The sequence below is a fragment of the Schistocerca piceifrons genome, chromosome 2, assembly GCF_021461385.2.
Source record: "Schistocerca piceifrons isolate TAMUIC-IGC-003096 chromosome 2, iqSchPice1.1, whole genome shotgun sequence".
Taxonomy (NCBI): domain Eukaryota; kingdom Metazoa; phylum Arthropoda; class Insecta; order Orthoptera; family Acrididae; genus Schistocerca; species Schistocerca piceifrons.
In genome coordinates this window covers 328,904,309-328,930,042 of record NC_060139.1, presented here as the reverse complement: position 1 = coordinate 328,930,042, position 25,734 = coordinate 328,904,309, and the positions used below count along the sequence as shown (strand labels likewise).

The 25,734-nt window shown below is 43.7% G+C and overlaps 1 protein-coding gene across 2 annotated transcripts in view; it reads right to left on the bottom strand.

Moving 5' to 3' along the window:
- The window catches only part of LOC124775043 (acyl-CoA Delta-9 desaturase-like), a 646,525-nt gene that overhangs the window by 18,061 nt on the left and 602,730 nt on the right, over positions 1-25,734 (bottom strand). For both annotated transcript variants that reach the window (XM_047249823.1, XM_047249824.1), the window contains exons 4-6: positions 19,019-19,224; positions 10,239-10,424; positions 6,732-7,058 (exon numbers count right to left, since the gene is read on the bottom strand). In XM_047249823.1, the coding sequence (XP_047105779.1) occupies positions 6,740-7,058; positions 10,239-10,424; positions 19,019-19,224 (711 nt within the window). In that variant the 3' untranslated portion in view covers positions 6,732-6,739. The remainder of the gene's footprint in view (positions 1-6,731; positions 7,059-10,238; positions 10,425-19,018; positions 19,225-25,734) is intronic.

Sequence of the window (25,734 nt, the reverse complement as noted above, 5' to 3'; positions counted from 1 at the left end):
TGCGAACACCTCGTGGTTTATGCAAGATGGTGCCCGGCCACATCGCACGGCCGACGTCTTTAATTTCCTGAATGAATATTTCGATGATCGTGTGATTGCTTTGGGCTATCCGAAACATACAGGAGGCGGCGTGGATTGGCCTCCCTATTCGCCAGACATGAACCCCTGTGACTTCTTTCTGTGGGGACACTTGAAAGACCAGGTGTACCGCCAGAATCCAGAAACTATTGAACAGCTTGAAGCAGTACATCTCATCTGCATGTGAAGCCATTCCGCCAGACACGTTGTCAAAGGTTTCGGGTAATTTCATTCAGAGACTACGCCATATTATTGCTACGCATGGTGGATATGTGGAAAATGTCGTACTATAGAGTTTCCCAGACCGCAGCGCCATCTGTTGTTGAAAATTGTAACTACTGTAATTTCGAAAGTTTGTCTGTCTGAAAATGTACTGTTGTCCCAAGCATATTGCAACAAACGGTGTATTTCTATCGCTGCTCGTTTAGTTTTTATTGCCGTTTCAAATATACCGGTCATTTTTGAAACACCCTGTATTTCTCCTCCCTACACGAGGCATCACAACAACGTTTCACCAGGCAACGCCGGGCAACTGCTGTTTGTGTATGAGAAATCTGTTGGAAACTTTCCTCATGTCAGCACGTGTGAATGCTCTGAAAAGCTAATCATTTGCATATCACAGTATCTTCTTCCTGTCGGTTAAATTTCGCGTCTGTAGCACGTCATCTTCGTGCTGTAGCAATTTTAATGGCCAGTAGTGTACTTCAAGAACATACAAGAAACAATAAATACTAATTAACGAATTCGAGGGGGTGCTGAAAAGTAATGCCTCCGAATTTTTTGTGTGAAAACCCAAAGTTTTTTAAATAAGAGAAATGTTTTTAACATCATACATCTTTAGCCTTCATGTCTACATATTTACTTCTCAAAATGGTCACCCTGGCGACGAACACATAACTCCAAAAGGGAGACCATTTTTTGATACCGTCACTGTAGAATGTTTGACGTTGTTGTTGGAGCCACAGCCTCACCTCTACTAGCACCGCTTTATCGGTTTTAAATCGAAGTCCTCGAATGTGTTCTATAAGTTTTGGAAACATATGAAAATCGGAGGGGCCAAGTCAGGACTGTACGGAGGATGATCGATGGCAGTGAACCCAAGGCGTCGGATTGCTGCAGACGTCGCAGCGCTCGTTTGTGGTCTGAGATTGTCACGCTGAAGAAGCGGTTGCTCTATGTGTGGACGAACTCTTCAAATTCGGAAACTTTCAGCACCCCCTCGTAACTGCTGGTGCGCGGTTTTGAAGTGGCAACTCACAGCACACCAACCAGCGACGCAAACCACTATGCCACGCTTCGTGCACAAGAGCTCGCACTATTTTTCTTTTTCCACGTTCCTGGAACATCTCGTCATCTGTGATTCGTGAAGACTAGGCAGAATCAGACGGAGTTATCACTGCCGATCTGTAAGACACTATGTGAGACACTGTAAGGAATGTCAGCGCTAGGTGTAATTGCCGCAGTTACCTCTGGATCTGGAGCACCAGGTACCAATCCCACCTGCAGCAGAGCCACACTGCCGAATTGGAATCAACCTCTTGGAGAGCTTCCCGATGTCGCCAAAGGGGAGTCGATGGGTAACAGTCTGCAATAACCACCTCATCCACTATACTGTCACCATAGCCGTACCGACTGCTGAAGCTCCGGAAATTGCAAAGTTCCGTTTACAAGATTCATTTTGAAGCATGTAGGACCCCGTGTGATGATATCTGATCGTGGAGAAGTTTTTAAGTCGAGACTAGTATCAGAGGTAATTTTACCATGGGACGTCACCTACAAGATGAAAACTGCCTACCATCCAACAGGCGAATGGCTTTATAGAATGTTTTAATAATACGCTGGAAGATATGCTCACTATATACCTTGATGTCGAACGGAGAGATTGTTATACGATACTACTCGGCATCGCATTTGCATACAACAAAGCGCAGCAAGACACTGCAGGCTTCACACCGTTCTTTCTACTCGACGGTCGCGAGGCCGAAGCGTCAACGGATACACGGCTCCAGTTTCAACTGGACGATACCCAGGATGATTACGTGATACGCCTCATCAGCAGCACCGAAGATGCAAAATACGTGGCTCGCATACAGACCCTGGGCGCGCAGGAAAAGGAACGAGAGTGCTTCAATACCAATCACCTTGCTGTGAGACACTGTCCAGGAGCCTTGGTTTCGATTTTTACGCCTGTGTGGAAGTACTATCAGAGAAATTATTTAAGCCGTACTTTGGGGCGCATCGTATTGTTCATTGCTAGTTGGACGCCACACTTAAAGTCGAGGATTATGACCCTTCTTCAAGACACTAGCGCAGAGACGTCTTCCATGTCCACCGTATGAAGGCCTACCGCAGTCCAGAACTGAAGACAGATGATGGGAGGTTCAACGAAACTGAAGACCCACTCTTCACGTAACTTTGACGGGAGGCGCTTCCTTTGGTACCCATCATAAATGATGTAACGACATGAGCAGAACGCAAGAATCCGCCAGCATCCCCATACAGAGGAGCATTAATAATATCTAGATCCGGGGTCCTACAGTCGACTCAACAAGAATTTCTGAAACAGTTGGTCGCTGTTTCTGCGGGAGAGGGAGCAATGACGCAAGCTAGGGCGCGTGCAGCATGGCATAGTGCTTCTGGTAGTCAGTTCAAACCCGATCATGGGCAACTATTTATCGTGTGTGGTAAGTTCTTGAAATACTTGTAATTTTAATGTTAGTATATTCTGAAACATTCGATGTTAGTATAAATATTGTGGAATATTTGATGTTTGTCGAAATAGCTGCACACTCTGTCCAGGAGGTCAGTTCTGTCTGGCTGAATGTTGGGTGTTCATAATGAACGAGCTTTCGGTTCTAAGTGTTATACTTCACTGACAAACTGCTTTGGGATTTGGACTTGAGTGTGATTTCGACGTGACAATATTAGTGAAATGACAGACAGTTTTACTTGTAACCTCAGACTTTTTACAGACGATGCCTTTCTCTGTTGTAAAATAACATCTTAAAAAAGCTTCGATAATATTTGAAAGTGGTACAAAGACTGGCAACTTGCTTGAAATCTGTAAAAATGCAAAATCTTATATTTTACAAAGTAGTATCATATGATTACAGTATTAATAAAATTCACATCTGGAATCGATCAATTCATAAAAATACCTGAACGTAACAATTTGTGAAGACAGTAATAAGTTCACTATAGGAGCCACACTTCCGTTTCTTGGTAGGCTTCTGGAAAAATTCGAAACCGCGTAGACACTGAATTTATAAAACATTCCACCTAGGATACAGCTCAAGATTGTGGGATCCATACTAAATAGAACCAACAAAAATTCAAATCGCTCTGAGCGCTATGGGACTTAACATCGAAGGTCATCAGTCCCCTAGAACTTAGAACTACTTAAACCTAACTAACCTAAGGACATCACACACATCAATGCCCGAGGCAGGATTCGAACCTGCGCGGTCGCGCGGTTCCAGACTGTAGCGGCTAGAACCGCTCGGCCACGCCGGCCGGCTAATAGGAAGAACCCTTTGCCACACACTTCACAGTGGTTTGCAGAATATAGGTGTAGACGTAGGTGTAGGCCTGTGTTGGACCAATTTTACCCTTTATTTTATAGCAAAAGAAAAGAGGAAGCTAGTGGCAGTGTGCCTGATCAGCGTCAGCTTGTGATTCTACTGGAATGGGGCTGAACGACGCAGTTCCAGAAATAAGTGTTGCGGCGGTAACAGTGATGTCGTTGTGAAACCAGAGAATCAACCTGGTCTTTCAGTAGAAGTAATAAAAAATAGCCGCCTTGAGGTATTGCATTAGCAGCCGCAGTCTGGTAGCCGCATTGTGGCGACATGTGGCTCAGAATAGCATACACGTAAGAGGACTGCGACACGAGGCTAGCCGCGCTCGCAGGAAACTGCACCTAACAGCGGTAACGACAGTAGCGGGCGGGTCGATGTCACCACACCAGGGCAAGTCTCCTGTTCTTGGCGGCGTGACCAGGTGCCAGGTTTTAGTGAAACAAATGCGCCTCAGAGCTACACTGAGGTGACAAAAGTCATGGGGTAATGGTGTGCATATACAGGGTGGTCCATTGATAGTGACCGGGCCAAATATCTCACGAAATAAGCATCAAACGAAAAAACTACAAAGAACGAAACTCGTCTAGCTTGAAGGGGGAAACCAGATGGCGCTATGGTTAGCCCGCTAGATGGCGCTGCCGTAAGTCAAACGGATGTCAACTGCGTTTTTTAAAATAGGAACCCCCATTTTTATTGCATATTTGTGTAGTACGTAAAGAAATATGAATGTTTTAGTTGAACCACTTTTTTCGCTTTGTGATAGTCACTAACATATAAGTACGTAGTATCACGTAACATTCCGCCAGTGCGGACAGTATTTGCTTCGCGATACATTACCCGTGTTAAAATGGACCTTACCAATTGCGGAAAAGGTCGATATTGTGTTGATGTATGGCTACTGTGATCAAAATGCCCAACGGGCGTGTTCTATGTATGCTGCTCGGTATCCTGGACGACATCATCCAAGTGTCCGGACCGTTCGACAGATAGTTACGTTATTTAAGGAAGCAGGAAGTGTTCAGCCACATGTGAAACGTCAACCACGACCGGCAAGAAATGAAGATGCCCAAGTAGATGTTTTAGCTGCTGTCGCGGCTAATCCCGCACATCAGTAACAGACAAATTGCGAGAGAATCGGGAATCTCAAAAAGTCGGTGTTGAGAATGCTACATCAACATCGATTGCACCCGTACCATATTTCTATGCACCAGGAATTGCATGGCGACGACTCTGCACGTCGTGTACAGTTCTGCCACTGGGCACAAGATAAATTACGGGACGATGACAGATTTTGTGCACGCGTTCTATTTAGCGACGAAGCACCATTCACCAACAGCGGTAACGTAAATCGGCAAAATATGCACTATTGGGCAACGGAAAATCCACGATGGCTGCGACAAGTGAAACAGCGACCTTGGCGGGTTAATGTATGGTGCGGCATTATGGGAGGAAGGATAACTGGCCCCCATTTTATCGATGGCAATCTAAATGGTGCAATGCATGCTGATTTCCTACGTAATGTTCTACCGATGTTACTACAAGATCTTTCAGTGCATGACAGAATGTCGATGTACTTTCAACATGATGGATGTCCGGCACATAGCTCGCGTACGGTTGAAGCGGTATTGATAGCAAATTTGATGACAGCATACCGTGGCCCGCACGTTCACCGGATCTGACGTCCCCGGATTTCTTTCTGTGGGGAAAGTTGAAGGATATTTGCTGTCGTTATCCACCGACAACGCCTGACAACATGCGTCAATGCATGTGCGAACATTACGGAACGCGAACTACTCGCTGTTGAGAGGAATGTCGTTACACGTATTGCCAAATGCATTGAGGTTGACGGACATCATTTTGAGCATTTATTGCATTAATGTGGTATTTACAGGTAATCAGCATGCGTTCTCAGAAATGATCACAAAGGTACATGTATCACATTGGAACAACCGAAATAAAATGTTCAAACGTACCTACGTTCTGTATTTTAATTTAAGAATCCTACCTGTTACCAACTGTTCGTTCAAAAATTGTGAGCCATATGTTTGTGACTATTACAGTGCCATCTATCACAAAGCGAAAAAAGTGATCCAACTAAAACATTCATATTTCCTTACGTACTATATGAATATGTAATAAAAATGGGGGTTCCTATTTAAAAAACGCAGTTGATATCCGTTTGACCTATGGAAGCGCCATCTAGCGGGCCAACCACAGCGCCATCTGGTTTCTCCCTTCAAGCTAGACAAGTTTCGTTCTTTGTAGTTTTTTCGTTTGACGCTTATTTCGTGAGATATTTGGCTTGGTTACGATCAATGGACCACCCTGTATATAACTGCTGTTGCCTGGTAACTACGAACGATTGCTTGTGAAACGCTATACAGTTTACAACAGAATATCTTAATTTAGTATCACGGTCGTAATTAGAGGGGGGGGGGGGCGGGAAAGATTTAATACTCGCACTCTGGTCCACATTCATTCAAAGAATAGCAAGGTCGACCCCAACACCAACATGCAACGAAGCTAGGAGGTTTGTTCCGCTGTGTTGAGAAACGATTAAATAATAGAGTATATCTGATAATCACGGTTTGGAGAAACTGCCTCAACGAGGGCCACACATACACGCTTACGCGCTTAACATCAAATCACAAATACAGTTGAATAATCCGGTCAGGTTATATTTAATATTCCAAAATCAGAGCAATAAGTAAACTCTAGGACAGAGACAGGGGGCCGGCCGGAGTGGCCGTGCGGTTCTAGGCGCTACAGTCTGGAACCGAGCGACCGCTACGGTCGCAGGTTCGAATCCTGCCTCGGGCATGGATGTGTGTGATGTCCTTAGGTTAGTTAGGTTTAATTAGTTCTAAGTTCTAGGCGACTGATGACCTCAGAAGTTAAGTCGCATAGTGCTCAGAGCCATTTGAACCATCGTCTTCAACATATGTAATCTGTGATTTGGTGTGTTACATGAACATGATTGTTTTTCTTTGTAAACACTATACTTAAGTCTAGTACATTGCACTGCATACAGTGGACGGTACACACAAATGGATAGAGAGCAGGGAGCTGACGTACCACTGGTGCTACTGGCGCTTGGTGCCCGCCTCGCACAGTCGCCGCCACTCGTCGGCGGGCAGGTCCCGGTCCCCCCACCCCCACAGCGCGTGGCTGCCGTCTCCGGAGCGCTCGACGCGCCGCCGGACCATGTCGGGCGCCACGGTCTTCAGGTCGTACGCCCAGCCGAGGCGCGCGAAGAAGTCGATGAAGGCGGTCGTGGGGTTGAGTGGGCTGGCGCCCAGCTCGGCCGCCTTGTAGTCCCAGGGGAACACGTGGTGGTAGTTGTGCCAGCCCTCGCCCAGCGCCGCCACAGACACCACGGCGTTCTCCACCGGGCTGATGTGCCTGCAGACATCGCCGCCGTAGTTAGAGGCGCTAACCGGGAAAGCACTCGTGTAGCGTGGATACTCGGGAGGAAGCTACGTGTAACTGCGTCGGGCAAAAGAACTAGTTGTGCCCAGAATACATCACACTGAAGCCGTCCTCACGCCGGACAACGCCGCTGAAGTTGACGGCAGACGGGAAATCCGGCTGCATGAGACACAACACCCACGTCACATGAGACATGCTGCTTACGTGATTTCCGACTGCAGCATTCTCCATCGGTAGCTGTCGGCTGTATGTGGCTCGATAACTACACTGTTTGTTTACGAAAATGGATGGACGCAAAATTCCTATGTTGGCTCAATTAAAGCGCACTTTTCCCTCCTTGTCCATAAGGCAGTCATGTTTTTCTGTCTGTAGTATAAAAAATAAAAACTTCAGTATAGGGAATGTATAGATTAACATGAATATTGCTCTGGTTTTATAATACATGACGAAGTAGCAAATTCAGTAAAAGAATTCAAAGCTGCTAACAAAAGAATATTCTACATAGTACTCGGAAAACAAATGTCAGACTCAATGCTTATCGCCGTTCACGGCCCGAAGGAAGATACACTACTGGCCATTAAAATTGCTACACCACGAAGATGACGTGCTACAGACGCGAAATTTAACCGACAGGAAGAAGATGCTGTGATATGCAAATGATTAGATTTTCAGAGCATACACAAGGTTGGCTCCGGTGGCGACACCCACAACGTGCTGACATGAGGAAAGTTTCCAACCGATTTCTCATACACAAGCAGCAGTTGACCGGCGCTGCCTGGTGCAACGTAGTTGTGATGCCTCGTGTAAGGAGCAGAAATGCGTACCATCACGTTTCCGGCTTTGGTAAAGGTCGGTTTGTAGCCTAACGCGATTGCGGTTTATCGTATCGCGACATTGCTGCTCGCGTTGGTCGAGATTCTGTTAGCCGAATATGGAATCGGTGGGTTCAGGAGGGTAATACGGAACGCCGTGCTGGATCCCAACGGCTTCGTATCACTAGCAGTCGAGATGACAGGCATCTTATCCGCATGGCTGTAACGGATCATGCAGCCACGTTTCGATCCCTGAGTCAACAGATGAGGACGTTTGCAAGACAACAACCATCTGCACGAACAGTTCGATGACGTTTGCAGCAGCATGGGCTATCAGCTCGCAGACCATGGCTGCGGTTACCCTTGACGCTGCTTCACAGACAGGAACGCCTGTGGTGGTGTACTCAACGACGAACCTGTGTGCACGAATGGCAGAACGTCATTTTTTCGGATGAATCCAGGTTCTGTTTACAGCATCATGATGGTCGCACCGCATCGCGGTGAACGCACATTGGGAGCGTGTATTCGTCATCGCCATACTGGCGTATCACCTGGCGTGACGGTATGGGGTGCCATTGGTTACACGTCTCGGTGACCTCTTGTTCGCATTGACGGCACTTTAAACAGTGGACGTTACATTTCAGATGTCTTACGACCCGTGGCTCTACCCTTCATTCGACCCCTGCGAAACACTACATTTCAACAGGATAATGCATGACCGCATGTTGCAGGTCCTGTACGGGCCTTTCTGGATACAGAAAATGTTCGACTGCTGCCCTGGCCAGCACAATCTCCAGATCTCTCACCAACTGAAAACGTCTGGTCAATGGTGGCCGAGCAGTCACTACTCTTGATGAACTGTAGTATCGTGTTGAAGCTGCATAGGCAGCTGTACCTGTACACGCCATCCAAGCTCTGTTTGACTCAATGCCCAGGCGTATCAAAGCCGTTATTACGGCCAGAGTTGGTTGTTCTGGGTACTGATTTCTCAGGATCTGTGCACCCAAATTGCGTGAAAATGTAATCACATGTCAGTTCTAGTATAATTTATTTGTCCAATGAATACCCGTTTATCACATGCATTTCTTCTTGGTGTAGCAATTTTAATGGCCAGTAGTGTAAAACAGATGAAGAAAAGGAAAAGTTCTATTATCAACTACAGCAAACAATTGAGAGCACACTAACCAGAAACATCAAGATACTTCTGGGAGAATTAAAGGAAAAGTAGGAAAAGGAGAAATCTATAAGCCAACTTTAGGAAGGTGCAGGTTGCATGTCGAGACCAATGATAATGGTCAGAGGATGATCAACTTAGTTAGCTCAAAGGACCTAAGATAAGGGGACCTGGTGCTAACCGGATGGAAGAACTACCAACGAGATAGATCAGATCTTGGTAGACCAGCGCTACAGCCGTAGTCACGGACGTCGTGTCGTATAGAGGAGCCGACTGTGCATCAAACCACATCCTCGTTGTGTGTAGACTTGAAATGAAGTTCACCTACACGCACTATGAAAAGAAGGAGACACTAGAACCTGCTTTGAATGTTGGGAAACTGCGAGAAAGTGCAATTAAAGAACAATATGCTACAGAAATCAAAAAACCTCTGAGGCCCTAGAAAACCAGGAAGTAAGAGAGGACATGGAGGAAAAGTGGAATGAAGTTAAATCCGCTGTACTAAGGTTTGCGGAGGATACGTTGGGAAGAAGGGAGGGAATGAAGAAAAGAAAGTGGTTCAACGAGACATCCCAGAAAGCCACAGAAAAGAGGAGGAAGATGAGGGAGAAGTGACTGGAGGACAGTAAGAATGAGCAGAAAAGGGAACATTTTATCAACAACAGAAGAGAGACGAAGCGAATCTTACAAACAGAGAAGAGAATATATCTAACCAGTTTATCTGAACGAATTGAGACAGAGAGCGACAACATAAAGTCAAGAAACGTGGAATTCAGAGTCCAGACTTCTTCGTTAGGAACAGGAACGGCAACTTGATAAATGACAGAACAAGCGAAACACGTATCACAGACAAACACACAGACTTTTATTTAGTCGCAGAGACGGACCTTAGTCACTAAGTTTCATTGTTCTGGCTTTCGTTTTGGTGTAGCCAGTTTTTTTACCTGTGCTGGCACTGTATTTCTGGACATTGCGTCTTGTGCTACTAATAGCCAACAGATGACCAAAATTTCTTGGAAGTCTAGGAGACATCTTGCAATAGAACTTTACTATGGTAACAGTTGAAACACGCTGGCCATGAAAATGATGCGTAAAGTTAATTTTCAAAAGTGCAAAGTAGAAGCACAGTGTATGAAAGCGAGAAAAGAACTTGAATTGGATACTCACTTGTCGTAAGGCCTGTTGCCCCACATGTGCGCCACGCTGTTGATGAGGAAGGCGATGTTGAGTGTGAGGACGAACCGGAAGTTGAAGAGCACGAAGAATGACCTCCAGAGCGTCTCATCCCAGAAATACCAAGGCACCCACACCGGGAACACGACTACGAGCAGGGCGAACAGCGGCACGTACAGCCTGTAGAAAATATGTTTGAGGCATACATGGGGATGTGATTGTAGTCACGAACGGAACTAATGCGGAGTGAGGGAAGTACTAAAGTCATTACACGTAACTCTTTCATTGTAATACGCTCCACATTTCATATCTAAGACAATATATTTTTCTTACGAGAAATTGGACGAATTTGACGTTACGTATGATGAGTACCTATCATCACTTTGATCAAATAAACACTAGAAGCCAGCATTCACAACTCGCCTACATGAAACGGAACATGGTCAATAAGACACAAAGCACGGGCTTAATGTGCTCAAAATAAAAATCTCCCATAAGTTCACAACTTCTCCTATACACACAGTCGATTCTCCTTACAAATTAAATTTACCTGAAATAAAAACAGTTTTATACAGATGTATAGAGTATAATACGAACAGTGAGAGTTGTACTACAGAACGTGTCCCATGGGGAATTTAGGGATATGACTGTAACGATCACTCAAAGCAATAAAGTCTATTAAACATGGGCTCTAAAATGCATGCATTAACAACTATGAGCACTTCTTCATATTCAATATTGTGAAAAAAGATTTCTTCTACGATAAGCATTTGCCTAGTGAACATGAGCTCCAAAACGTATCACTTAAGAGCTATAAGCATCTGTTCAGTGGAAGAGCTGTGTTTCAAAGGAACGAAGATGAACAAGTACTCATAGCTCTTAAGATAACCACTTTAGAGACCACGTTTACGGACTTTATTTCTTGCTTTGGGCCGTACTACCACTTATCAAAATACGCAGACGCGATTTGTTTCACAATATCGAGATGAAGAAGCTCATAGCTCGTAAGGTATGTGTTTTAGAGACATGTTTACTAGACTTTATTTGCTTCGTTCCTGTCATATCCCTGAATATCAACCATTCCTCCTGGGACACTAGGTATAACACATGTGTGATCTGTGGGCAGGCGTAGGTAGCAAGGGTAGGGTTTTTCAATGTGCCAAATGTGGGCACGGTTTCCCTAAGTAACCATGTCTTCAATTACGGAGCAGACGTTTATCGAATACACGAGAGGTGATTATAGTAGCATAGTCTCCCTGAATAGCGGTACATATACGTAACAGTACTATAAACGGCCGACATCCATTCCCAAATCCGGAACGGGTCATGGGTCACTCCTTCTATTCTATCGAGGAGTTCCTTGAGAAATTAAGCTGATTCTTGTTGTAATGTTTGATTGCGTTAACTAAAACTTATGGATTGAGTTTTTTGGGTTAATAAACATTTTATTTTTATCTATTATTACTTTTATGTTGCGATTTCATGTACTGACACGTTCCATGACTTTGGAGAGTTGCTCCACTTTTTGGTCTTATGGAACTTGACGTGTAAATAAATAAATAAATATTATTCACCGAGTATCTGTTTCGTCAGTACGAAGTACGTTTCATGCAAGTGCAATAATGTACTTTTACTGAAACCCTTTCATGAAGTTCTCTTGTAGAACCTTTGAGAAGGGCTTTAGGCCGAAATGCGTAAGGCAGTATAAAGTTATAAACACGATGATCAAGACTGCACTAAAAATAACTGCAACATCTAACACATCATTTATACATTTTGCTGCTGAAGTAAACGTATGACGGCCCACGGGAAAACAGGGTAAAAGTCCGTTTAATTACGAGATGAGCTATGGCTCATTCTGATGGTCAGCCGTCCAGATAGCATGGCAACTCACCAAGGAAAAAAGTGTTCTGCTGTTAGTGGTAAAGGAAGGACGTTCTCAGTCAGTCTGCTCAGGGAAAGAATGTACCAAAAGTCCAAGGTTTGCTTCCACTCTTCACACTGCACCAGTTAGAGCAGATGAGTAGCGGCTGCAAACGTGATCGGTTGTTTCTTATTCTGTATTGTTTCCTTGTTGTTATAGTGTTCAGTTTTCGGTATGGTAAATGTGTGTTTCCTTTAGGATCTTTGACACCATGAGTGAAATTCTTGTTTCCCAAAAGGTCTTCATTGCTTTGCACAGAATAAAAAAGTGCAGATTGCTGACTGTCCAAAAGACAAAATAGGTTGTTGTTGTTGTGGTCTTCAGTCCTGAGACTGGTTTGATGCAGCTCTCCATGCTACTCTATCCTGTGCAAGCTTTTTCATCTCCCAGTACCTACTGCAACCTACATCCTTCTGAATCTGCTTAGTGTATTCATCTCTTGGTCTCCCTCTACGATTTTTACCCTCCACGCTGCCCTCCAATACTAAATTGGTGATCCCTTGATGCCTCAGAACATGTCCTACCAACCGATCCCTTCTTCTGGTCAAGTTGTGCCACAAACTTCTCTTCTCCCCAATCCTATTCAATACTTCCTCATTAGTTATGTGATCTACCCATCTAATCTTCAGCATTCTTCTGTAGCACCACATTTCGAAAGCTTCTATTCTCTTCTTGTCCAAACTATTTATCGTCCATGTTTCACTTCCATACATGGCTACACTCCATACGAATACTTTCAGAAATGACTTCCTGACACTTAAATCTATACTGGATGTTAACAAATTTCTCTTCTTCAGAAACGCTTTCCTTGCCATTGCCAGCCTACATTTTATATCCTCTCTACTTCGACCATCATCAGTTATTTTGCTCCCCAAATAGCAAAACTCCTTTACTACTTTAAGTGCCTCATTTCCTAATCTAATTCCCTCAGCATCACCCGACTTAATTAGACTACATTCCATTATCCTTGTTTTGCTTTTGTTGATGTTCATCTTATATCCTCCTTTCAAGACACTGTCCATTCCATTCAACTGCTCTTCCAAGTCCTTTGCTGTCTCTGACAGAATTACAATGTCATCGGCGAACCTCAAAGTTTTTATTTCTTCTCCATGAATTTTAATACCTACTCCGAATTTTTCTTTTGTTTCCTTTACTGCTTGTTCAATATACAGATTGAACAACATCGGGGAGAGGCTACAACCCTGTCTTACTCCCTTCCCAACCACTGCTTCCCTTTCATGTCCCTCGACTCTTATAACTGCCATCTGGTTTCTGTACAAATTGTAAATAGCCTTTCGCTCCCTGTATTTTACCCCTGCCACCTTTAGAATTTGAAAGAGAGTATTCCAGTCAACATTGTCAAAAGCTTTCTCTAAGTCTACAAATGCTAGAAACGTAGGTTTGCCTTTCCTTAATCTTTCTTCTAAGATAAGTCGTAAGGTCAGTATTGCCTCACGTGTTCCAGTGTTTCTACGGAATCCAAACTGATCTTCCCCGAGGTTGGCTTCTACTAGTTTTTCCATTCGTCTGTAAAGAATTCGTGTTAGTATTTTGCAGCTGTGACTTATTAAGCTGATAGTTCGGTATTTTTCACATCTGTCAACACCTGCTTTCTTTGGGATTGGAATTATTATATTCTTCTTGAAGTCTGAGGGTATTTCGCCTGTTTCATACATCTTGCTCACCAGATGGTAGAGTTTTGTCAGGACTGGCTCTCCCACGGCCGTCAGTAGTTCCAATGGAATATTGTCTACTCCGGGGGCCTTGTTTCGACTCAGTTCTTTCAGTGCTCTGTCAAACTCTTCACGCAGTATCATATCTCCCACTTGATCTTCATCTACATCCTCTTCCATTTCCATAATATTGTCCTCAAGTACATCGCCCTTGTATAGACCCTCTATATACTCCTTCCACCTTTCTGCTTTCCCTTCTTTGCTTAGAACTGGGTTTCCATCTGAGGTCTTGATATTCATACAAGTCGTTCTCTTATCTCCAAAGGTCTCTCTAATTTTCCTGTAGGCGGTATCTATCTTACCCCTAGTGAGATAGGCCTCTACATCCTTACATTTGTCCTCTAGCCATCCCTGCTTAGCCATTTTGCACTTCATGTCGATCTCATTTTTGAGACGTTTGTATTCCTTTTTGCCTGTTTCACTTACTGCATTTTTATATTTTCTCCTTTCATCAATTAAATTCAATATTTCTTCTGTTACCCAAGGATTTCTACTAGCCCTCGTCTTTTTACCTACTTGATCCTCTGCTGCCTTCACTACTTCATCCCTCAAAGCTACCCATTCTTCTTCTACTGTATTTATTTCCCCCATTCCTGTCAATTGCTCCCTTATGCTCTCCCTGAATCTCTGTACAACCTCTGGTTCTTTTAGTTTATCCAGGTCCCATCTTCTTAAATTCCCACCTTTTTGCAGTTTCTTCAGTTTTAATCTACAGGTCATAACCAATAGATTGTGGTCAGAGTCCACATCTGCCCCTGGAAATGTCTTACAATTTAAAACCTGGTTCCTAAATCTCTGTCTTACCATTATATAATCTATCTGATACCTTTTAGTATCGCCAGGGTTCTTCCATGTATACAACCTTCTTTCATGATTCTTAAACCAAGTGTTAGTTATGATTATGTTGTGCTCTGTGCAAAATTCGACCAGGCGGCTTCCTCTTTCATTTCTGTCCCCCAATCCATATTCACCTACTATGTTTCCTTCTCTCCCTTTTCCTACACTCGAATTCCAGTCACCCATGACTATTAAATTTTCGTCTCCCTTCACAATCTGAATAATTTCTTTTATTTCATCATACATTTCTTCAATTTCTTCGTCATCTGCAGAGCTAGTTGGCATATAAACTTGTACTACTGTAGTAGGCGTGGGCTTCGTATCTATCTTGGTCACAATAATGCGTTCACTATGCTGTTTGTAGTAGCTTACCCGCATTCCTATTTTCCTATTCATTATTAAACCTACTCCTGCATTACCCCTATTTGATTTTGTGTTTATAACCCTGTAGTCACCTGACCAGAAGTCTTGTTCCTCCTGCCACCGAACTTCACTAATTCCCACTATATCTAACTTCAACCTATCCATTTCCCTTTTTAAATTTTCTAACCTACCTGCCCGATTAAGGGATCTGACATTCCACGCTCCGATCCGTAGAACGCGTTTTCTTTCTCCTGATAACGACATCCTCTTGAGTAGTCCCCGCCCGGAGATCCGAATGGGGGGCTATTTTACCTCCGGAATATTTTACCCAAGAGGACGCCATCATCATGTAATCATACAGTAAAGCTGCATGCAGTAAAGCTGCATGCCCTCGGGAAAAATTACGGCTGTAGTTTCCCCTTGCTTTCAGCCGTTCGCAGTACCAGCACAGCAAGGCCGTTTTGGTTATTGTTACAAGGCCAGATCAGTCAATCATCCAGACTGTTGCCCTTGCAACTACTGAAAAGGCTGCTGCCCCTCTTCAGGAACCACACGTTTGTCTGGCCTCTCAACAGATACCCCTCCGTTGTGGTTGCACCTACGGTACGGCTATCTGTATCGCTGAGGCACGCAAGCCTCCCCACCAACGGCAAGGTCCATGGTTCATGGGGGGGCAAAATAGGTAAGCATGCTAAACACTCTTGGAAATTATCCAGAGAAAAAGCATCCATTACAAAACACATACGTGCATTTGAGGGAAGCAAGAACCACTATGACAAGGGAAAGACAGAATTTTCGTTCCAGAAGAACAATCAATAAAAAATGCCATAAGTTTGTTGTTGTTGTTGTTGTGGTCTTCAGTCCTACTGAATATAGTACAAAAAGGTATGACACTCGAATCGATGGTATTAACACAGCAAACTAAATCCTGCATGTCAACGAGCACAAAAAAAAGCTACTGGAAGAGATGCTTAAAAAATTGCTTTGGGGAATTTTCAGATGGATAAAAAAAGTCCTGAAACGCTGTTAGAGAGTCACATTTTCTGATCACTTGAAAGGTCTGTGGTGCTCTTGTGATGTACGCGTGTAACTTTTAGGCGTCAGGAGCGAGCACAAAATGTCCGGTTGGCTGAAATAAACTCGGAGGGATTAGAAATGGCGAGATTGTAGCGTAGTTTGAAGGTACGCCCTTTGCGATTGGTGGGTATTTTCCATGAGATGAAAGGAATGCTCCCATTGGTCTAAAAAGATGTGACGGGAAGTGCAAAAGAACACAGGTGAGGGACAGTCTGCTATGAAAGACAGAATACTGAAAAATCGTGGACTCTCCTGTGAACCAGCATTAAGTGTAGAACAGGGCGCACCACACTCTGCAAGAAGCAAAAAAGAGGAATTTTGTGTGAACACTGCATTCGCTTTGGCTGACATTCAGCTAGAAATTAGCTGAAGAGTCGTTCAGCTCCAATAGTGGCGAAACGAAACAGCCACGCAGTTAATTGTCCTTGCGAGAACTGAGAGGGCGTTGAAGTACACACGCTGCTCCATCTATGCCATCAGTGCCATATTTTCCAGGCTAGGGATGAGTGCATGTTTTCTCGCCTACCGAGTGTTTCAGCTGATAAATTTAGCAAGGATTTTGATTAGCTTTATATAGGATTTTCAGAGGGTGACAGCAGCCAGACAGCCGACAGCACGTTGCAGCTAAAAGTAAATGCCACTGGCAGAGGCGTAAAAATATTGGATCACTAGCTTGCGTCCACTGTGAATGCAAACAACCTTGAGTAATATTTTGCATTTCTTGTCACAGAGACTAACCATCCTCCGTAGACTTGACTGCCGTCCTAAATAGTACCAATCTTAAGACTTGGAATCGGATGATTTGACGTAATATTGGGCAACTCAGACAGTGCTTCACTGTCTAGATGTAAGAAAAAACTTGTAGAGAACCTTCTATTTAAATTTGATATTGTTGTGTTCAGTGTTATTTCCTCTAATTAGGATATAATACGTTATCTTGACAATTGTCCTGAAATTGGCATGTCACACTCTTATGTAAACCAATGTGCTTTATTCACAATAATACAGTTAGTAAACCAATTTTGTACAGCCAAACACCGATGTACTCTGTCGTAGAATAGGGGTCCACTCCTACCCCATAAATTTATTTTAGCGATGCTAACGCACTCACAGGGTGTTTTTACTGATGTCTGACGAATGCGAAAAGGAGTGGAGTGGCAGACCCACATTCTGATACCTGCTTAACATGTGATAAATTTCACGCAGAATTAAAAGATCAGAATGCAAAGCTTTACCAAATATCTCTGAAAAAGGAAAGTTAGAAATCAGAAATAAAATTAAAGTACTTCGTTCATAAGCTACAGGTTATTACATTTTACTCAAGAAAGCGAAAAGAGAGGAAATAAAGTAAAAGATAGCCAAAAATGAAGCAATTAGCATGGGCTTTCAAAGAAATCTACCTTTGCTATATACTGTATCAGCTAAACAACAGAAAGAAGGGGCAAAAGTCTACCACAATGTGGTGAATTTACCACGTTCTTTTTGTGGCAAAGAGGTACTTTATTTCTTTATTTTTTCTCATATAATTTAATTTGTATTTTTTCTAATGTGCTTCCTTTACAGTCGTCCTAATTATATTGGTTACATTCGACTGGAGTGTTTTAAATATCTCTTTGTAATCTTGAATGTTCAAATTTCCTCCCCTGAAAAATGTGCAAAATGTGACTTACCCCATTTTTAATGGAATCTTCATATATTAACGTGAAATTATATACAAAACATTAACCTAGATAGTCAGCACCATTCCTCGAAATAATATTGTCGAGACTTATTTTCAGCAACTGTCAACCAAAGCAATATCAACTTGTACACGAATACATGCGGAGCACAACTGTACACCAGATGCAATCAACAGCATTAACAATCGTCTTCCAACTGGAATCAACAATGAGGCAAATACTGGCTTGTCTTTCATGTTTTCAATTCACAAGCAGTTTCTTTTGTGTGTGTGTGTGTTTTATATGTGTGTGAAATCTTATGGGTCTTACCTACTGCTAAGGTCATCGGTCCCTAAGCTGACACACTACTTAACCTAAATTATCCTAAGGACAAACACAGACACCCATGCCCGAGGGAGGACTCGAACCTCCGCCGGGGCCAGCTGCACAGTCCATGACTGCAGCCCCTAGACCGCTCGGCTAATCCCGCGTGGCTGTGTGTGTGTGTGTGTGTGTGTGTGTGTGTGTGTGTGTGTGTGTGTGAGAGAGAGAGAGAGGAGAGAGAGGGGGGGGGGGGGAATCAAGTGCACCGAAACCCAAGTGCCGAATGAGGTCTCAGTGCTCCCGGTGCCTTCTACATTTGACACCCTATATCAGGCGATATTCGCGCACCATGAAAAGTCGCAGCAGCTCCTGCTGTTTCTTCACAACGTCCTGAACAAAGACTGCCTAGTTCTCGACCGGCTGAAGCCGGTAGATGTCACTCGGCTTCGAGCCACACCACTACGAAGTGATCTGGGTGCCGTGACTCACCAATGAACACGTTTGTAGTGACAAAACTACATGTGGAAAGTGCAGCATGTTCCCTCAGCACCGTAAGTCCCCGTGGTTGTCCGTGTGTTGGGCTTTGCTCAGCATATCTTGCTTTCACCGCTCCCTTAACCCCCGAGAAAACTTGGTCAGGACATCTTGAACAAACTGTAATCACTTTAGCGGGAACCAATGCCTGCAGCCTGAACTACCCCCAGTAACCAGGCTAGCAGTGAGACGGCTGACGTTCGCCTCAATGACTTGGCTAGCAGTGTTGGGCATGCGCACGGGGCACTTTCCTCATTCCGTGCCATTTGGCCCTCTGACAGCGTACCTTCCTATGCGTAAATCTGTTCCTGTGTGGTGACTCACCGCTTCTGCCACATGACGATGGGGTCGGCCTCCAGGTCGGACATGTCGACCTTGGCGCGGTTCTCGGTGACGGCGGGGTGCGGCGTCAGCACGAGCCACCCCACGTGCGAGAACAGGAAGCCGCGGCGCGCATCGTGCGGGTCCGCGTCCGTCTCGCTGAACTTGTGGTGCACCCGGTGGTCCAGCGCCCACTGGTACACGTGTCTCTGCACAGCCGTGATCAAAAAGGTATCTGGTAAAACATCACACACTGCGAACTGAGGCATCATACGCTGAGGAGAAAAGTCACGGGATAGCGAAGCTTGCTTTATACGTCTGATATACACTACATCTATACTCTTTTATTATGCAGGGGCCTGAAGACGGCATTGGTAGCCTTCAAAATAAAATGAAATAACATCTAAAGTTACACGGCTGTCGGTGAATTTCATTTACATTGACAATTACTTAACCAGCCGATGTCCCCTGTCCATACTGGACCAACAGAGAAAAAAATAAATGGTCACGTTGAGTATACTGCTTGTATCTCTTCCTAATCGTTGGATTTCCTGCAACTGATTTTTCTATATAACTATAGTCTACAAAGAATTGCGTAGGTGTCTAATTCGGGCACTGATGAGGCTTACACGATCTGGCTCTTCTCAGCTTGGTGCGTGTATCTCGTTGTAAGGCTTCTTTGAAAGTGTTGATGATAATGAAGCACATTGTGCAAGAGGTTGGCCAGGCATTTTGCTCTGATATTTAATGATATTATCAAGTTGTCATCCTCCTCTTTCATAGGACATCTGCATCATATTGTGTGGAATTTTCAGTACTTCACTGTTCTGCACAGACCAACAGCCATTTTCATTCTGGCACGAGAAATATGTGTGCTCGATACCATATTTTGGACAGCGCCACATAATTGTTGCACTATAGCTTTTAAATGGTATTGAGTTACCTGTGGCAGTTTCTTTGCAATTGTCCACGTATAGCTCCGAACCCTATTCTCCAGTTGATGGCGCTAGCTCGCTGCAGGGGTATTGTGAAATGCAGGCATAGTAGGTATTTTCGTAGTGTCAGAGGCTTCTGTCCAGTCAGTTATAATACGATTTGCGTCAGGCTCCGCGTTCCTAGTTCTAGATTTTGGTATGTTTAATGATGCATTAATGGCTTTGCAGTAACTACCAAGTTAGTAGTTCCCACATGTTTGTTAAGTTGACGTCATCAGTGTTAATTCAGTTTTTCTCCTTGATATGGCAGCCCAGTAGTTTCTTGGGGAACAGCTGTAAGTAAGCGCTGTAATGCGCAGGTGAATAATAATATGGACAGCGGACAGCCCTGTCAAACCGAACGGTTGATATTGATAGGTTTGCATATGATTCTGTCCATCTGAACTCTTGACAAAGCCTAATGTATTACCGTTTGGATGAAGTTGCCATACTCCTGACACAACCCCATTTTTTCCAGTCTTATTTAGGTAATGATGGTTCACACGGTCAAATGCTTTGTGAGAATCAAGCAACAAATTGCCGATTTGACGTTAGCAGCACGCAAAACTGCTACAGAATCTCTGACTTTGGTTAGAATATGAATGACAGAAAGTCTGTTTCCAACACAGGTCTGATATTTGCCCACACGTTTGTCTGCTAAGAGTTTCATTCTTCCCGCAATTATTCGGATAAATAACCCTATCTTAAAATCGGAGTTAAGTGGGGTTAATGGTATATATTTTTCGACATTTTTCTTTTCAGCTTCTTTAGGGATCACGGCCATAAACCCTTCTCGAATTTCAGCGCGAACATCACTCGTATGTAGCATCTCATTACAGATTTCCGTAAATGGATTTTTCAGCATTTCCCAATATTCCATATAGAATTCGATGGGCAGGACATCAGGGCCCAGCGTCTTTTTCTTGGGGCTCTTTTTGATGATGTGAAACACCTCTTGCTCTGAGATTTGCTTCGTTTTCCTCTTCGCTAACATCATCTCCTTGAAGAAATTTTATCAATTTTTCGGCTTCATTTTAGTCTGTTGGTTCTTCTGCGTATTAGGTCACAGATATTCTTCCACTGCCCTCAGGATTCCTCGCTGGGTCTCGATAGTTCTACATTCAGATGTTTTCATTTCGGCTGTTAATGTTGTCTTCGCGCTACGCCTTCCTTGGACGACGTAGTAAGTAGAGATTTCGGCTTGCATCATGAAACGTTCTCTGGCTCACACCTGGTATCCAAATATTTGCTTCCCTGGAAGTTTCACAATTTGCGCCTTTATTTTCGTAATGCCATTCGAGTATTTAGTGATACCATTTTTCCTGTACAAATCTCTCTGGGCGTGGAACAAATTCCTTTGTACTGCTGTGTTCGCGTATTGTACTAGCTGAATGCATTAATGTTCTTCTGCATTTTCGCTTAGTGCATTTTGTCCACCACTGTGTTATATTTGTGTAGCTATTCATTTGCCTTCTGCATTGTTCCCAGTTACGGCGTACCTTATTTTTTTTACGACGTAGGACCGGTGTGTTGCGTTTCCATAAGCTTCGGCCCCTATCAATATTCTGGCTATACAGAGTTATTTTGCAGAAGCGCTATGACCCAAAAAACATAGAGGCGAAATTTCTGTTCCATTGACTGTAGACAATTTGTTGCGGGATATGAAATTGCGCACTAACGTGCTTGGTGATAGGTCGGTACCCGGGGGTGCCGTCTTGACATACCTCCCGGGTGTCCCTCCTATTTAGATTGTTAATAAGCTAGGCAAATTCTTCGCTATTGTTGCAGCTCAGGGTCTGATCTTTCGGTGACGAACATAGCTAAACTCGCCAGTTCCAATAACGTCGTTATGAGGGGATCTTAGTAAGATGAGTATTTCAGTTTTATAGAAATGTTTCCATAGTTCCCTGTTTTGATTTCGGAGGGGGCGTATATTTTAGCAATGCGTATTCCGTCTGTTACAGAAGATAGGCCGCGACCAGTGCCAAGCAGCTTGACTTGAGTCACTTCAGTGTCTTATTTAATCACTGTAGCAGTCCAGCGCTGCAGCCATTCCGAAGTTTTGTATTGTTGCATATGCATTTATTTTACCCCTTTGTCCTGAAATCACTTCTTGCTCTTGCGCTATATCAAATGGCACTGAGAATTATGGGACTCAACATCTGTGGTCATCAGTCCCGTAGAACTTAGAACTACTTCAACCTCACACACACATCCATGCCCGAGGCAGGATTCGAACCTGCGACCGTAGCGGTCACGCGGTTCCAAACTGACGCGCCTAGAACCGCACGGCCACACCGGCCGGCTGCGCTATATCGACGCCACTGCGTATAAATATTGCTGTACTCATTTTAGTTTACTTTCTCTTTGCGTTCTGCAGAAACTTAGCGTTACTACGCAATACTTTTGTCGGCAAAGTTTGTTATTAACTGGTGCATGACAGCAGTATGAAGGGGGAGTTAAAGCAGGGTCTATGTAGTTATCATGGTTTATATTATCATACTGGGTGACAGCTATATTGCTACTAAGGCGCTATGCAACTTGTAAAAAGAAACAACTCTGTTCTCATTTCTTGGTAACATTCGTTTCATGGAGTGGACATTAATGATGCTGTGTCTCCACATCATCCGCACAACTGAAAGACTGTTGACTGGGAACTACGCCATCTGAGACGCTTCCGGAGTTGCCGTCTGCCACGAATCTTACCACCCTTTGGGGCTGATTATGCTTTCGTAGTTTTGGATGTTCTTTGGATTTCCTCTTGTTGGTGGGAGGGGGGGAGGCGGAGGTTCCCCTGCCATTTTCCGCCTTTCCTAGTAGAGCTTGTAATCTGATACTTTCTTCCCAAAGACGCTTCTGCATCGTGGAAATGATTTCAGGATCCTGAGAACTTTTCTGTTTGATTCGCGAGGAGTTCCTGCAAGTGGCTGATAAACCTGCATTTGTGTCCGTTCTGGGTTCCGTTGTTTCTCTACTCTTGTTGTCGGTTTTGGCAGCTGGATATGGGACCACATCCATTTCCACTGCACGTGTTTGATTGTCGGTGATTGGAGGAACATTCTCATCTCCGTTCGTTAGCGCTACTATTTCCGCATTCTCGAGTTAACTTTTCTTATTGTCTGGTGCTGAGCTGACACTGCTTGTATCAGTTGTGTTCGTAGTAGACGCTTCCACGTGCCTACGGTCAGCTGTGGTTTGTGCACTGTGTATCGTTATCAAATAGTTTCTACCCCATTTGTCTTAAATGCGAACATAGAGGCACTAGTAGACGCAGCGGTTCCTGGCCCCACACCTACTTCACCGACCTAGATACTCGCGCTTCCGGTCTCCGGGCGGAAGTTGTACGATCTGTTTACGAGGGCAGTTATTACGCAAGTGATGGCGCGATCCGCAAACAGAACGGGTCTGCGGCTGGCCACTACACCACGCAAAACCCCTGTCTCTTCCTATGGTCAAATAGCATGGCACAGGTTTTCTCACATCGATCATAATGGTTCTTATGTCCGAATCGATGCAGAAGAACCTATACGCAGAGGATCATTTGTCATTTGTGACACTCAGTACATTCCCATAGGCACACAATGCCCGAGTAATTTGGACACTCAAAAGGCACTTTATACATCTCAGCATTGCTGACGCCATATCCAGCCTGCTGTGTAATTGCATCACTGATGCTTCCGTCATCAAGTCTAAATTTTCTACCGTCTCCAATGTATGTATACAGTACTACTAATACGTTTGAAAAAAAAAAGTTTAGTACAAAGTCAGCTGAATTCCGTGAATATTCGATTCACTTCTTATCCATATATTAAAGACATACGGAATTTGATGGTTTATGTTAAAATTACACTGCAGTGTATCTACAGGACTGATAGCAGACATTTTCTGATTATTACTACACTCGTGAAACAGTAAGGTCACTTACGAGGGGACTGTATGAACTTCCCCTCACCTATTTCATTCATATTGACGAAATGTATAGGGCGACTACCACTTCAACATATTTAAACAAGAAGATGCAACTCTCAACCATTTTCGAGAAAATCGAGTCTGAAAATATTAGCCCTATTTATTTTGTACGGTCGCTAGTACTCAAAAAGTCCACATCCGAGAATGTTAAGAGGTCAGCTGGAAGTGCGCGAGGTTCACGGATCGAATGTCCCTGCCTGCACTTCTTATTTTTTCAAATCAGAATGATAAAGATCATAGAAACATGAGAAACAATAGTTGCTGCGGTATACAGCACTTGCAAGGAACATCGAATCTTTGCAAATGGTTCAAATGGCTCTAAGCACTATGGGACTTTTTCATAATCAATAAAAATTTGCTTAAGAGATTGAAAAAATGAATACACAAGAACTTTCGATCAAATTAGTACAGTTATTTTATTTGTATTATTTTATCTGTATGTGAAGCAAGCATAATGTGTACCCTACGCGCAGAGTACATATCAGAATGATAAAGATCATAGAAACATGAGAAACAATAGTTGCTGCGGTATACAGCACTTGCAAGGAACATCGAATCTTTGCAAATGGTTCAAATGGCTCTAAGCACTATGGGACTTAACATCTGAGGTCATCAGTTTCCTAGACTTAGAACTACTTAAACCTAACTAACCTAAGGACTACACACACATCTATGCCCGAGGCAGTATTCGAACCTGCGACCGTAGCAGCAGCGCGGTTCCGGAGTGAATGTGCTTAACCAGATCGATGAGGACTTGAAATCAGCGATGTCCTTCTCAACTGCGATTCGGAGGGCATAGTCTCGTAGGTCTCCATTGGTAATGTTCCACTGCATCTCATGAGGAACTCTACATGTTTCATAGCTCAAGAAAACTCCTCTAAAGAACTGTTGTTCATGTTATTATGTTTAGCAGTTTATGTTGGTTATTAATGGAGGTTATGGAACTTTGTGGCTACTCTGTAGCGTAAATCTCTCGGACAGTTTTTCATTCACTGTTCTGTGAGTATCAATTTGGCAGGCTTTTATTAGTTCGTTTCAGTCTTTCTTCCATATACGCTATTCACAGTGAGATTTTACGAAGCAAAAACGGGTTTGCACACTGCTTAACATTAAGCATTAGCACAATGAATATTAATTCAGTATTTTTTTCTCCATTGTTGACAGTTACTCAACCACAAAAGCAACTGGTTATTATTTTAGATATTAAATGAGTCGCAAAATCTGAGTGAACAGTAACTGCGGACAGTTGTTTCAGAGAAACTATGAACGAAAACTGATATTTACTTTACAAATTACGATCGCGCTGAGTCATGTTATCTATTTGCTGCCGCGGTACACCTGCCATGGTGTGGATGCGAAGTCTACTGCAGCTTCGGTACTGTTGTACATTTTTCCAGATGCCTGGCGCGCTACGAATTTGGAAACTTTAAATGTTTCTTAAAAATACTTGCAATGCGTCTTTGGAACTACAATTTTGACATGGGCTTTCTTTCGATGTGTTCTTTCTGTATAAAAAATTTGAGGGCATGTTTCGATATATCGGATTGGACCATTCCCTTGTTAGAAGTGCTGCTGGTGATTAAGTTTCAGCGGTTGAACTACACCTCTCCTACCACACGGTGGTAATACCCAATGGAAACCCCACAACTACCGTTGTCCTTTCCAGTACCGCGCTGCCTGCACAGATGCATGTCAAGTTGGTTTTTGCGCGCTGTACAATGCGACTGCTCGTCCAGTTGCGCTCGATAACGAGATGCAGGAGGCAACGCGGAAACT